This window comes from Staurois parvus, unplaced genomic scaffold (assembly GCF_062004578.1).
Source record: "Staurois parvus isolate SC_StPar_1 unplaced genomic scaffold, SC_StPar_1.0 ptg000056l, whole genome shotgun sequence".
In the NCBI taxonomy this organism is placed as follows: domain Eukaryota; kingdom Metazoa; phylum Chordata; class Amphibia; order Anura; family Ranidae; genus Staurois; species Staurois parvus.
Genome location: NW_028317852.1, coordinates 14,367,459 through 14,379,940, shown reverse-complemented (window position 1 = coordinate 14,379,940; position 12,482 = coordinate 14,367,459). Strand labels below are relative to the sequence as shown.

At 37.3% G+C, this 12,482-nt stretch overlaps 1 protein-coding gene across 3 annotated transcripts in view; it reads right to left on the bottom strand.

The window, feature by feature from the left end:
- The window catches only part of CAMK1G (calcium/calmodulin dependent protein kinase IG), a 103,031-nt gene that overhangs the window by 14,593 nt on the left and 75,956 nt on the right, over nt 1-12,482 (bottom strand). For all 3 annotated transcript variants that reach the window (XM_089668341.1, XM_089668340.1, XM_089668343.1), the window contains exons 7-12: nt 11,634-11,757; nt 8,736-8,811; nt 7,728-7,840; nt 5,732-5,810; nt 1,991-2,078; nt 430-1,562 (exon numbers count right to left, since the gene is read on the bottom strand). In XM_089668341.1, coding sequence (XP_089524467.1) covers nt 430-1,562; nt 1,991-2,078; nt 5,732-5,810; nt 7,728-7,840; nt 8,736-8,811; nt 11,634-11,757 — 1,613 coding nt within the window. The remainder of the gene's footprint in view (nt 1-429; nt 1,563-1,990; nt 2,079-5,731; nt 5,811-7,727; nt 7,841-8,735; nt 8,812-11,633; nt 11,758-12,482) is intronic.

Genomic DNA, 12,482 nt, shown 5'->3' with positions numbered 1-12,482 from the left:
CCCGTAAGGTCAGTGTTTTTAAAACTCATTTACTTCTTTCTAAAAATACATAAATGCACAAATTGTCCATCACCTAACTACAGGCTTACTTAAGTCATTGCTACCCATGTTTATAAGCTTAATAGTTTAGTCTACATGCAAGTGACAATTATTTCCTGTCACTGGCTGTCAGATATTTGCAAAACACAAGTTGAGGATGAGAGATGATCTCCCTAACACACATAAATTAATTTGGGTTTAAGAATGCTATGACACTGACAAAATAAACATGACCAAGAAATGTAAACGTATAAGAATTTGGGAACGTGGGGGAACAATAGATGCCTTGAACTTTTCTGAAAGTTAATTTTCTAATGTATCTAACACAATTGGTTTAGTCTTGGGGGGAGCAGGCCATACAGAAGTTTGGTATAATGTTTCATAACTTACTGTTTCTTGTGACTTTTCTTCATCAGACCATGTTCTGAGCAGGATATTGGCTTTCCTTTCTCATAGGTTTCACTTGAGCTCCCATTAGCTACATATATATTAGTAGGAACTGAAAACTTATCAGTTTTAACAGTTCCATTAGATAAGTCCAAGGGTTTGCACTGAGGGATTTCCATGCACAGGATATCATGATCTAAGTTAGACTTTTTAGAGCTGTTCTTCTTGACTGTGTTTTCTTGAACAGAGGTCTGAGCACTGTCCTTTTTTGAGGGGGTCTTTGGAGAACTGAATTCTTTTATGGGTGTTTTCAGAGAAGTTGGACTTGCTTGAGGAGGAGGTTTTTGAGTGGTGTTAGTTGTAATATTAACTGGTGAAGTTAACTTTTTGCAAGATGTATTTGCAGATGGTATTTTTTGTAAGCTATGTCCTTTAGTTTTCTCAGAAGGTGACAATGAGATATCAAGAGAGTGGGGAGTGTTTTTATGTTTCTGTTGCTGGTTGTCCTTTGAATGTGGATCAGATTGTGTTGGTTTACTCAGAGTAGTGGACTTTGTAGCCTGACTGACCTGTGGCTTGACCTTCATTGGGGAGTTTGCACCATTTATGGAACCAGCTCGACATATTTCTGAAAGTGTATTGTGCACTGGACTGGTCTGTGTAGCACTATTTTGTTTTACATTCCTGAAGGATTTTTTGGGAGGGTCACTCTGAACCTCTTGATTTGATTTGGGAAGAACTTGGCCTTGAGTTTGTTTATGGTGAGATGAATTATCATTACCCCTCTTGCTTTTCTCAAAATGAGTCATGGTATCTTTTGAAATGTTAGCACAGACATTATTTGTTGCTTTTATTATATCAGAGTTGTTCTCATCATGGCAAAGGTTACATGGACTCTTTGTCTCTGTGCTCCCTGTAGAAAGTTTGTTGGCTGCATAGACAAGTAACCTATCCTTGTCGCATAGGATTCCATCCTGAGAAGTGCTGATGACCGGGGTTGAAGGTCTTGAAGCATCATACACTTTGATAGTGGGCACTCCAATCTTCATCTCAGAGGAAGATCCACAGCTGTTCTGACTGTTATGCATATGCATTTTTTTCATGTGATAAACAACTGCCGCTGCATTGAATGCTTGCTGCAAAAAAATATAACAGACCATTACTGATAATCTTAATTTGCATACTGTGTTTCTTTTTACATTAAGATTTATTGCATCCTATTTAATAAACTCAGACTTTTTCATTATTTTGAGTATAACGAAGGTAATGATATTCTAGTGTAAGGTTGTTTTGATTTTTTTTCTATATAGAAAGTGGGATTACTGGGCTCTACCTATTTACAAGTGAACTAGATTGTTGCTAGAGCTTGACATTGCAAATGATAGATTTTTTTGAAGCAAGACTTTTTTCCTTATGAATGTATGTATAGTAAGCATAGGTGTAGGATTCTGTATATGGAGGTTTTCTATTTATTTATTCAACTAATTTATTTATTTTCTATTGGTTGAACTAGGTGGACTTGACTGATTATCCAACATTATACTAAAATGTGCAAACCACTTACTTTCCATTTGCTTTTAGCAAAGTTCTTCTTAATCTGGATGCTTATTGAATGATAAATATCTCGATGGAGAGCAGTGTTCCCAGCAATCCTATAGATTAAAAAATACCAGTTGTTTAGTCCTGTAGTAAAGTAGAAACAAAATATAACAAAAAAAATCCCCCCAAAAAAACCATTGTGTCTTTTTTTTTTATTAGTATCTGAATGTGTATAAAAAGAATGCATAACACAATGTGGGCCAACATATATTTTTGTAATGCTTGGGACTAACACAGACATAAGGCTGAATGATTTCAGTTCAGTGTAAAGAATGGTATATATGGTATATGTTACAGGGTAAGCCTGTTCTATTTTCTTAATGGGTGGTTTCAAGAAAAAAAAATATATGCTGCTCCACCAACTGAAAATGTTAGTTGTCTGACTGTCACAATGATCCTCTAGCTGCACTACTGAAAGTTACTTACCCATAAAAAGTATGTATGCCAGGAGATTTGACTGGCTGTATGTAAGTATCTCTTACTAATAACTTATTAACAGGGGCGGACTGACCATTCGAGCACTTGGGCACTGCCCGAGGTCCCGGGGTCAGAAGGGGGCCCCATAAAATGCCCCTGGTACCTTTTATAGGCTTTTTTGGGTGTGTTTTGAGTGTGGGCAAGGACACAGGGGCCCCATGATCCCCAATTGCCCGGGGGCCCCATGAGTTGTCAGTCCGCCCCTGCTTATTAATTAGAGAAATCAGAGATTTGCATGTCATTCCAGGGTCTGGCATACTCTGAGAGGGGTAGCAATGAAAGCACACATCTTTAATTAATCATGATACCTTCCCTTAAAGTGTGCTTTATAGTTTTAAATATTATTATTTATTATTTATTACAGGTACTTATATAGCGCCATCAATTTACACAGCGCTTTACATATATATATTGTACATTCACATCAGTCCCTAACCCTCAAGGGGTGTACAATCTAAGGTCCCTAACTCACATTCATACATACACATATTAGGGCAATTTAGACAGGATCCAATTAACCTACCAGCATGTCTTTGGAGTGTGGGAGGAAACCGGAGTACCCGGAGGAAACCCGCGCAGGCACAGAGAGAACATGCAAACTCCAGGCAGGTAGTGCTGTGGCTGGAATTTGAACCAACGACCCTAGTACTGCGAGGCGGAAGTGCTAACCATTTAGCCACTGTGCTGCCCACTTTTATTTTTATACACTACCTATTTCCCTATATAATATGTAGAAGATGTTTATGATTAGAATCATCAGAACACTTGCCGACAACTGCTGTTGTCTTTTTGCCTTTGTTCAAGGCGAATTGTAACATGGAGGCTATAATATAAGCTATTTTAGCTGTCAGAGAAATTTACCGCAATGGACATCTCCATCTTCTTCCTAGGCAAACAGCATTTTGAATCGCAGTCACAATACTCCATACCACCCCAGATGCTGGGCTAGCCAGGAGAAAATTCAACAAATATATAATTGAGAATGAGAGCGATAGACATATATACATTAACCCCTTTCCACCGGTGCCTCCTCACTCTTTAAGAGAATTCAGACACCACTAGGCGGAGGTGGGCATTTCAGTCATGTGACCCCTGTGATTGGCAGTCACAGTGGTTAAGTGATCGGAAATCTCTACTTGCGATCGTGAGAGTTCCATTACTCTACGGCAATTGTACAGTGTGAGCGCTCTCGGCACAGCATCATTTACATTTTGGTACACATATATGCGGTCTGGCAGGAAGAAGTTAAGGTATACCATAACATATATAAAAACAATAAATATTTGCAGATTATTAGAATTATACACTATGGAGATCATTTATTAAAATTGGAGAGTGCAAAATTTGATGCACCTGTGAATGGTAGCCAATCAGCTTCTAACTTCAACTTGTTCAATTAGTCTTTGACAAAAAACTTGTAAGCTGATTGATTTATATGCAGAGCTGCATCAGACTTTGCACTCTCCAGTTTTAACCAGTATGTTTAATAGTTCTAGGGTGTTAAACTTTGAGTCAAAACTGTCCAATGTGGCTTGTTATGGAATGACAATGATTAATAGCTCATTGGTTTCTTCTAAGTTCCATCATTTTATCTGATTTTTAACCACTTACCCTCCAGAAGATTTACCCCCCTTCCTGACCAGGCCATTTTTTGCTGTGTTACTTTAACTAACAATTGCGTGGTCATGAAATGCTGTACATAGATGAAATTCATGTCATTTATTTCCCACAAATAGAGCTTTTTTTAGTGGTATTTGATCATATCTGTGTTTTTAATCTTTTGCACTATAAACAAAAAAAGACTATCAATTTTGAAAAAAAAAACAATATTTTTGACTTTTTGCTATAAAAAATATCCAATAAAAAAATGAAAAAATAAAATTTCTTCATAAATGTAGGCCAAAATGTATTCTGCTACATGTCTTTGCTAAAAAAAATCCCAATACATGTAAATTAATTGGTTTACATAAAAGTTATAGTGTCTACAAATAGCAGTATATATACCGCAATTTTTAATTATTTTTTATACTAGTAATGGAGGCAATCAGCCACTTATAGCGGGACTGCGCCAGGCATTCTGATACTGGGGGGGAACTGACTAACGGCCACTGACACCTCCAGTGACACTAATACAGTGATCAGTGCTAATAAAAAGCACTGACAATGTACTAATGACACTGGGCAGGAAGGGGTTAACATCTGGGATGATCAAAGGGTTAACTGTGTGTTGTGTTGTGCTTACACTGTGTGCTGTTTTACTAGGGAGACATGCTGCTTTATCTCTCTTGCTGTGCAGAGAGAGAGAAAGCAGCATATCCATCCTGACAGGATAGAGATCTGTGTTTTTTACATACAGATCTCTCCCCTCTCAGCTTTAGCGGCGATCACTGAGTGCCGGCCGAGAATCGCAGGTCAGTACCCGTTGATTGACATCTGCTGCGAGCAGTGACAGTGTGGGCAGGGTAGTGCACATGTGCATGCGCCCTACCCGGAACTGCAAAGTCCTGTATATACTGTACGTGATTTTGCACAGAACGGCTGCCCTGTAGCAGTATATCTGCTATAGGGCGGTAGGCAAGTGGATAAAAACTTTAATCAGAAATATGCAAAGAATGAAAACTACTGTAGCATATGGTCATGTTCAAAGAAATGTTTGGGTCTGCTTGCTCTAAGGCTCTAAATCAACTATGGAAGTGAATTTATTTTAGTCATCTTTGGCTATACACAATAATGAGATTTCAATACAGCTTTTTATCTGCAGTAATCCTCAGCATTTTAGAACAAAGGCTGTGCACAGGAATTATTATTATTATATATTATTTATACATGTGATTTATTATACACAATATTGAGATCAACATATGCCATGTTAATGTGTGCTAAACCTCAGCATTTTAGAAGCAAAGCTGTACACAACATGGTATTTATTTTGTCAATGCACACTGTGACTCAAAACTTTTGATGTTTCTGGAACAGTTTCCAAGATCATTTATTCATAGTCACCAGCTAATTAGATGATCATATCATTAAGAATGGCTATTGACTATACTGACATGTCTCTAAATTGCAATACAATGTTTATACACTAAATTGTCTGACATTTTTTCCTTTAACGTGGCACTTAGGATAGATGTGTGGAATGAAGTGTCACTGTTCACTTGCTAACAGCTCTTGTTAGAGTCATTTCATTATTATGTTTAACTACTGGAACATCAAAGTGCAATCTTACCATGGATGCTTAAGGGCCTTCTCACAGTTATAGCGTCCTTTAGGATCCTTCTCTAGGAGGCAATTTATGAAATCTTTTGCTGGAAGAAAAGGTAAAACAGCAAGGTTAGGGAAATGATAGTTCATCTAAAATTACCAACTGATGGTGCAAAAGCCAATGTTTAAATGGGCCTTTTTACAAAACATGGTACTAAAAAAAAAAAAAAAGACTTTTTAGTTGCAAAAGGAGACAGTGAGCCCTCAAGCAGTTCTTTCACTATTTCTTCTGTTTTTATATATCGAGGAGAGTAATACTGCACTAGAGAGACAGACTATATTTATATGTATATATATATACAGTTACGTCCATATACAGTTAGGGCCATATATATTTGGACACAGGCACAATTTTAGTTTTTTTTCAGGTATTTACCAAAACATATTCAAGCTATAGTTATATAATGGATATGGGCTGAAAGTACACGCCCTTATGTTTAATTTGAGGGTATGTACATCCAAATTGGAGGAAGGGTTTAGGAATTACAGCTCTGAAGAATAGGGACCAAAAGTAATTGGACAAATTAATATAATCATAAATAAAATGTTAATTTTTAATATTTTGTTGAGAATCCTTTACTGGCAATGACTGCCTGAAGTGTGGAACCCATGGACATGACCAAATACTGGCTTTCCTCCTTTCTGATGCTTTGCCAGGCTCTAACTGCAACTGTCTTCAGTTGTTCATTGTTTGTCTTTATGCCTTTAGTTATGCCTTCAGCAAGTGAAATGCATGCTCAATGGGGTTGAGGTCAGGTGATTTCCACGTCCATTGCAGAACATTCCACTTCTTTTCCTTCAATAGCTCCTGGGTTGCTTTTGCAGTGTGGTTTGGATCACTGTCCATCTGTAGTGTGAAGTGCCATCCAATCAACATTGCTGCATGTGGCTGAATCTGGGCTGACAGTATATCTCTAAACACTGCAGAATTCATCCGGCTGCTTCCGTCTTCTGTCACATCATCAATACACAGCAATGACCCAGTGCCACTGGAAGCCATGCATGCCCATGCCATCATACTGTGTCCACCATGTTTTACAGATGACATTTTGTGCTTTGGATCATGAGCTGTTACAAGCCTTCTCCACACTTTCTCCTTCCCGTAATTCTGGTACAGATTAATTGTGGAGAAGGCTTGGTACAGCTCATGATCCAAAGCACACAACGTCATCTATAAAACACTGGGTCATTGGCATTTATTGATGATGTGCCAGAAGAAAGAAGCAGCTGGATGAATTCTGCAGTATTTAGAGATATACTGTCAGCCCAGATTCAGCCAAATGCAGCAAAGTTTATTGGATGGGACTTTACAGTACAGATGGACAATGATCCAAAACACACTGCAAAAGCAACCCAGGAGCTTTTGAAGGAAACGAAGTGGAATATTTTGCAATGGCTGAGTCAGTCACCTGATCTCAACTCCATTGCACATGCATTTCACTTGCTGAAGGCAAAACTAAAGACATAAAGACCCACAAACAAAGAACAACAGAAGACAACTGCAGTTAGAGCCTGGCAAAGCATCAGAAAGGAGGAAACCAAAACTTTGGTAATCTCCATGGGTTCCAGACTTCAGGCAGTCAGTAAAGGATTATCTACAAAATATTAAAAATGAACATTTTATTTAAGATTATATTCAATTATTCAATTGTCCAATTACTTTTGGTCCCTTGAAAAGGGGGGTGGCTACTCTTAAGAGCTGTAATTGCTAAACCCTCCCTACAATTTGGATGTACATATCCTCTAATTAAACCTGCAAGTTTTCACTTTCAGCCCATATTCATTATATAACTATAGCTTGAATATGTTTTTGTAAATACCTGGAAAAAAATAAAATTGTTGCCTGTGTCCAAATATATATGGACCTAACTGTATAAAGAGAAAGAGAGAAACAGAGACACACACATTACAGTGAAGTTGTTGTCCATATCTACTATATGTATACATACAGGAACACATACCAGATTTAGAAATGTCATCCCAAAATGGTGATTCAAATTCATAAGTGCCCTCCTTGATTTTCTCAAAGAGTTTAGATTCAGTTTCTTCATAGAAAGGGGGATAGCCACATAACCTGGATTTAAAAAAAATAAGAAAGATTTATGGAACTTAAATTATTTAAATAATTTACTACTTGACCTCTATAAAAGTTCACTTGTCCCATATGTAAAATTTCAAACCCATGCAAAGATGAAGGGTGCCTCTCAAAGCTCCAGTAAGTCCTTATCAGCTATCAGCTGCTGGGAGTGCAGGGAGGTAAGGAGCTTGTCTCAGTTACATGAATACAGGATGGGAAAGGGTGATAGTCTCAAATGCTGCACATCACACAAATCTGTTGTTGGAGCATATTCTCATGAGACTTGGAATTCTCAATTTTCCTAGGATTCTGCGAGAATGCTGACTGACATCACCCTCACCTAGGAGAAGTATGGGAAAACTGAGTCTACGGTAAATATTTGTTGCTTTTAATTAGTAATTATTCTCTGTGTTTTTTTAAGAGTGAATTTTCACTTAGCTTAGTAAACAAAGTGAAACTTTGATGACTTTGGTTATCAAATCTTGTATGAGGGAAAATTCTGTTATTTTCATTCTCCTTAAACATGATTGAGTATTCTTTGCAAACCAACCTCATTATACTGCAATGTAAAAAAAAGGAAAACAATCTGAATAAAAACCAGTGGGCTAGATAAACTTTTGTTTGTTGGTGCACATATTATGTGCACTTGACATGTGCCAATTTATAAAACAGAGCGCCTATGTTGGAGAGGATTTGCAATATGTGCCCTAAAAAACTGGAAAACCTCAAATTGTGATTTGATGCAGTAATGTTGCAGTTTCTGCAACCTATAAACTCTCAGAATCTCTGTCTTTTAGAGGCATTGTCTACATTGTTATGTGCACAAATATATACTGCACCATGCAAAGTTTAGCAAGCCCATTATGCTTCTCATTGTCACTGCTGTACTTACAAAATATATGTAATAACTCCAATAGACCAGCAATCCACTGCCTTACTATATGGCTTTTGTGCAAGGACTTCAGGAGCTGAAAAAAAAAATAACAGGTGAAACTACAACCAGAGCATAATTCAAATAAAAACACATTTTTATGTAAAAAAGCAGTGATGCAGCCTATTATTAAGAACATAATCCTATTATTAAGAACATAATGCATGAATGATTTCCGTGAGGAGTGTTTAAATATACTTTACAAATAAATATTTTTTTATTGAATTAATAATGCAGAAAACGAGGACTCACATCAAGCAATGTATTGACAGTTGAATAATAAAATCAAATGTTGGATTCTGTAAGTCATAATTATAGTGGTGATGCAAATGGAATGTATTATATAAAGAGGAACAATGATTTAAATAAGCTGCATACACATAGTTTTTGCTTGCTGTATGCATCTAGCTTAATTGAGGAGTTATTTCTTGATGTTTGACACATCTCAATAAAATAAAATGAAACTTAAAGCAGTTTGTCAAATCACAGATGCCTATGATGATTGTACACTCATATGGTCAACTGGGCATCACAGGGTAATAAGTAAAATTAACACTACATATGACTTTGCTGCTGATAATAACTTCATTGAATGTTCTATAGAAACAGGGTTTTTTTTAGGATGAAATACTATAGTGAGAATGGGGTCAATTTACAATTTAACTAAAGGTTACCGCATGCAATATGAATGTCACGTGACTCATTTTTCAGAAATATTGCATGGGATAATAAAAGAGTCATTTCAACAAAGTAAAACATCGAATGTGAGGTAAATACCGGACATTTGTTAAAATAGTGAGATAAATACCACAAAAAACATGAGATAAATCATAGTCAATACATTAACCTCTTCACGCCGACGTTATGCAAATATGCAGTTGGTCCTTGACGCTGAGCGGCCGCATATTTGCGTACCATTTGTAAACAAACATGCTGAAAGAACACGCCCTACACATTCCCAGCACATTTGTCTATGTCCCTTGGAAAGGTCCCAATCTTTCCTTGTGATCAGTACCTTTCTGATCATGTGACTACAGTGACAGCAAATCACAATAGTCACATGACCCTAAACCCCGCCCCGCATCTCGGTGTCAGAAACTCCTCAGAGGGCTGGGAGGCGCCAGGGGTTCAAAAACACACACATTCGTCACCAGGTGTTTGCTGGCGTTATTTTAGAGATGTACAAAATAACAATTAGTGGAACTCTGCACTGGCCTGAAAGTGAAAAGTATACAATGTATCAGTGTAAAAATGTTCTCCTCTGGGCTCAGGAATGAAAATAAATTGTAACATTTTATCAGAGGAAGATCATTTTGTAAATTAAAGCACACTAGAATGTTTTCACAGTTTCACAATATTGCTGTGTGCATTCTGGTGCAATGTTAGCCAGCAAAAAAATTGTGAAACAACACCAAAAATAATGTAAAATTTAAGTGCTAAATATCGCAATACATAAATATTTAATGTATTTGGTAAATAACGCATATTTTTTAGAGAATTGACTACTTTTGAATTAAATACTGCATGTAGCCTCCCTAGCGGTCTGATTATGCCAGTATTTCTGTGCTCAAAGTGGTACTTTTTTTGCATGAAAATATGTCGTTTTTTTATTGTAGGCCTGTAATTTTTAGGAATAACTCACTGAAATCTGTCCAAACAAGAGTCTAGTAAACATCCCGGGTATGATAAAATTTGAAACACGAAATCATAAATTATAATTTAATAACTAATCATAAAAAATAATAATATAATAATAATAAATTTAATTCAATAATGTAATCAAACCAAAAATAACTGACATTTGAAATAGAGCGCCAAGTTCGCACATCACTGAGCAAAGTCGCAAAATCGTTTTCAGTGTCTGATGACGAATTTCCCCACGAATCATTATCACTCAATTCTGTAAGTGGTTCTAATTTACTATCGCTGTTCTCTAGCTGGTCTAAAACCACTTTTAACCTAAAGTGATGCTTTTTGGACGCCATGGACATTTCTCAGTTTCCAGGCAGAAAGAACAGTAAAAGTGCAGACAGAGCAGAGGACAAAGCACTAGGGACAAAATGTATGTGAAATGCTTTGATACAGTAATGTTTTACTATGTGATTTTAGTGTATTTAGTGAATGTCACTTTTTGCCATTTTTAAATTTCCCGCCGGTTACGTCCCCTTTATGTCCCGACGTTGCAGGGAACGGAACCCGGAAGAAGATGCCGGCATCGGCCGGAGGAGATGGCAGGGGACACTGCAGGGGGGACATCGTGGGAGCACAGTACAAGGTAAGTGCAGAAGGGATCCTGGAGCAACGCTACAAGGTATTCCCAAGTGTAGCTCGGGGTAAAGTTTCAGCACCACAAGCGGTAACCCCGAGCTACACTTGGGAATACCTTGTAGCGTTGCTCCAGGATCCCTTCTGCACTTACCTTGTACTGTGCTCCCACGATGTCCCCCCTGCAGTGTCCCCTGCCATCTCCTCCGGCCGATGCCGGCATCTTCTTCCGGGTTCCGTTCCCTGCAACGTCGGGACATAAAGGGGACGTAACCGGCGGAAAATTTAAAAATGGCAAAAAGTGACATTCACTAAATACACTAAAATCACATAGTAAAACATTACTGTATCAAAGCATTTTTTTAGTTAACCTCCCTGGCGGTATTCCTGAGTGTAGCTCGGGGTAAAGTTTCAGCACCAGAAGAGGTAACCCCGAGCTACACTCGGGAATACCGCCAGGGAGGTTAACTAAAAAAATTCATGCAGTATTTATCTCTTAGTGAATTCACCCCAATGTTACTGGTATATCTGTAAACTTGTCAAAGAATGTTTTCCTCTGAAAATAATTTTCTTTGTAAGAATTCATCTACTCACCAACATAGCCTGGAGTGCCACAGGCTGTGGACATGATCCCACTTTCCTCCATTTTGGAAAGACCAAAATCTGTTATCATAATCTTTGCGTTTTCATCAGGAGTGAGGTAAAGGAGGTTTTCTGGCTGTAATGAAAATGTAAAAATATTCACTGTAGAGGATATAATATAAGATCTTTATAATCAAATAATTTAAGCAATTGCCACATTGCTTTAACCTCCCTGGCGGTATGATTATTTCAGATTTTTGGTGCTGAAAGCGGTACCATTTTTTTGCATGGAAATATGTATTTTTTTTATTGTAGGCTGTAATTTTTAGGAAAAACTCACTGAAATCTGTCCGAACAAGAGTCTAGTAAACATCCCGGGTATGATAAAATTTGAAACACAAAATCATAAATTATAATTTAATAAATAATCATAAAAATAATATAAAAATAATAAAAAATTTAATTCAATAATATAATCAAACCAAAAACACTGAAATGTGAAATAGAGCGCCAAGTTCGCACATTGCTGAGCTCAGTCGCAAAATCGTTTTCAGTTTCTGATGACGAATTTCCCCCACGAATCATTATCACTCAATTCTGTAAGTGGTTCTGATTTACTATCGCTGTTCTCTAGCTGATCTAAACCGCTTTTGACCTAAAGGGACACTTTTTGGACGCCATGGACATTTCTCAGTTTCCAGGCAGAAAGAACAGACAAAATGCAGGCAGGGTGCAGGACAAAGCACTAGGGACAATATGTATGTGAAATAGGTTGAAACAGCAATGTTTTACTGTGTAAAATGAAAAAAAAAAAAATGACATTTTTTAAAATTTTTAAATTTCCCGCCGCTGGCGGCGGCG